The sequence below is a fragment of the Ursus arctos genome, unplaced genomic scaffold (assembly GCF_023065955.2).
Source record: "Ursus arctos isolate Adak ecotype North America unplaced genomic scaffold, UrsArc2.0 scaffold_2, whole genome shotgun sequence".
NCBI lineage: Eukaryota > Metazoa > Chordata > Mammalia > Carnivora > Ursidae > Ursus > Ursus arctos.
Window position 1 is genome coordinate 62,195,230 of NW_026622874.1, and position 2,603 is coordinate 62,197,832.

The window sequence follows — 2,603 nt, forward strand, 5'->3', positions numbered from 1 at the left end:
CTTTGTCTCTGAGCTGCAGGTCAGAGTAGTTAAATATCAGTGATGTTTTAAAAAATCCACAGTCCCACATCCCTGGGCCAACCTTTCAGTTGCGTCACGACAGACGAGAACATGCATTTTCTTAAATCCAGCTGCTTCCTGCTCTGCGCCCACATGTGTGCTTTTGGTCTGAAATGTTTATTTTCTTCTTTTAGCTAATTAACTGCTACTGTTCCTGGAAAACTCAGTTCAGGAGCTTCTTCCTCTGAGAAGCCTCTCAGTCACCCTGGTCGGAGGCACGAGCCCCTTCCTCAGCACCCCGTCGCACTTCTCAGGCGAAACCAGGATGACTGACTGGTGTGCCGCGTTCCTTTCAGGGCTGTCATCCCCCTGGGGCGGGACTGTGCCCTGCTGAAGTCGGATTCCTTATGCCTGACCCATGGGTATTCGCGAAGTGTTTGTGTCGGTGAATGGAATGATTAGACTGGCCACTGCATTCATCTCATATACAAAACTCACCTTTTGAATTTGACCGAAGGAAATGCTATGACCTGGGGAAGGGGGTAGACTGTTTGGGGAAGGGCACATAGTGTAGACAACATGGAGGGAGGGGTTCAAATCCTGTTTCTGTGACATGGTGTCTATTAGAAATAGAAGAGTTCCATAATCTCACCCTTCTCTCTGTTCTTGAAATTTCTCATCTGTAAAATGGGTATAACAATGGTGCTCAGCACTTGCATGAAAATTAAAATACCAAATACTTGTAAAAACGCTCGATGAGTCGTGAGCGTTGGCTGTTATCTTTACAGCAACATCCCCACTAGCAGCAGTCATAGTAATAAAATGCTGTCCTGAAAGTAAAACAAAACAAAACAAACAAAAAAAAACAATAAAGAGAAATGAAGTTTTGAGCTGGGTTTGGCAGGTGCCTCCAGCCAGTTTTGTCTCCCTCCCTCCCCGACCTCGGCCCCCCATGGAACCACACAACCGCTCGAGCCTGGCTGAGTTCGTGCTCCTCGGTTTCCCCAAAATGGGCCACATCAAGGGCTGGCTCTTTGCCCTGCTGCTGCTGGCGTATCTGTTCACTATCTGCGGTAACATGCTCATCTTCCTAGTCATACAACTGGACGCAGCCCTACACACCCCCATGTACCGCCTGGTCAGCGCACTGTCCTTCCTGGAGCTCTGGTACACGGCCACCACCATCCCCAAGATGCTGGCCAATCTTCTCAGCGAGAAGAAGACCATTTCTTTTGCAGGATGCCTGCTTCAGACCTACTTCTTCCACTCCCTAGGGGCCTCTGAATGCTACCTTCTTACAGCCATGGCCTATGACCGATACCTGGCCATTTGCCGGCCCCTCCACTACCCTTCAGTTATGACCCCAACAGTCTGTGGCAAGATGGCTGCCGCCTGTTGGACTTGTGGCTTCCTGTGTCCCATTTCGGAAGTCATCCTGGTCTCCCAGCTCCCCTTCTGTGGCTATAATGAAATTCAGCACATCTTCTGTGACTTTCCACCTCTCCTGAGCCTGGCCTGCAAGGACACATCCACTAATGTCCTCGTGGACTTTGCCATCAATGCGTTCATCATCCTTGTCACCTTCCTCTTTATTATGGTTTCTTATGGAAGAATCATTAGTGCTGTACTGAAGATAAACACAGCAGCTGGGAGAACGAAGGCCTTCTCCACATGTGCCTCACATCTCACTGTGGTTCTCACCTTTTTTGGCAGCATTATTTTCATGTATGTGCGCCTAAGGAAAAGCTATTCTCTGACCCTTGACCGGACACTTGCCGTCATCTACTCTGTACTAACACCACTGGTCAACCCAATCATCTACAGTCTTCGTAACAAGGAACTCATCAAGGCCATCAAGAGGACCATCTTCCGGAAAGGGGGGAGAGCTAGTCCTACTCACCACTGACTCTCTACCAAGGTCCTTCCTCCACTTCAATGTTGGCCTCATAAACGTTCTATGTACCTTTGTCCTGACCTTGAATAATTTCATCTCCTCCAGCCTTCTCAAATCATAGTTGACATTTTTCTTTTATTTCCTGCATCTTTATGGTTTTCCATTTTTCACCTGATCAGTGCTTTCAGCATTCAAGAATACGTTAGAGTTTTCCTTCTTAACAAGCACACGTATTTCCTCGGCATACATTCTCAGCCAGCTAGAAGTCTGTTTCTCTCTGCTCTCATGTCCAATTAAACTTCTCAGTGTGATTAATGACACAATCTACCTGCTCGTCTTCACGTCCTACCCACTTTACAACCCGTTGCAGCCTGGCTTTGGCTCAGACCTTCCAAACAATATTTTGCCAAGATCTTTAATGACCTCCATGCTGAATCCATTAGACCCTTCTTGTGTTTCCTCTTTCTTGAACTCTTGATACATGTGACCAGTTGTTCTTAAAAAAGTTTGTCTCTTAGCTTCGATTGCATTGTTATCTCTTCATTTTCTCCTTATTCCTCAAATCCATCTTTCTATCTTTTTTGTCCTGTCTCACTAGATGCTTGAGTTATTCTTATGGCTTTAAATTTCCTACCTAGGTCAGAACTCTTTGAATTCTTCAAATACATTAAGATTTGTATGGCTCCAAGAACTTTGCACTGTTTCCCCC

The 2,603-nt window shown here is 46.4% G+C and overlaps 1 protein-coding gene across 1 annotated transcript; it reads left to right on the forward strand.

The window, feature by feature from the left end:
- The first annotated feature begins 952 nt into the window (after window positions 1-952).
- LOC113246640 (olfactory receptor 6N2) lies at window positions 953-1,969 on the forward strand. Its single transcript, XM_044379824.3, has one exon. It carries the CDS (start codon window positions 953-955, stop codon window positions 1,904-1,906), a length of 954 nt encoding a protein of 317 aa, XP_044235759.1. The 3' UTR covers window positions 1,907-1,969.
- The last annotated feature ends 634 nt before the right edge of the window (window positions 1,970-2,603 follow it).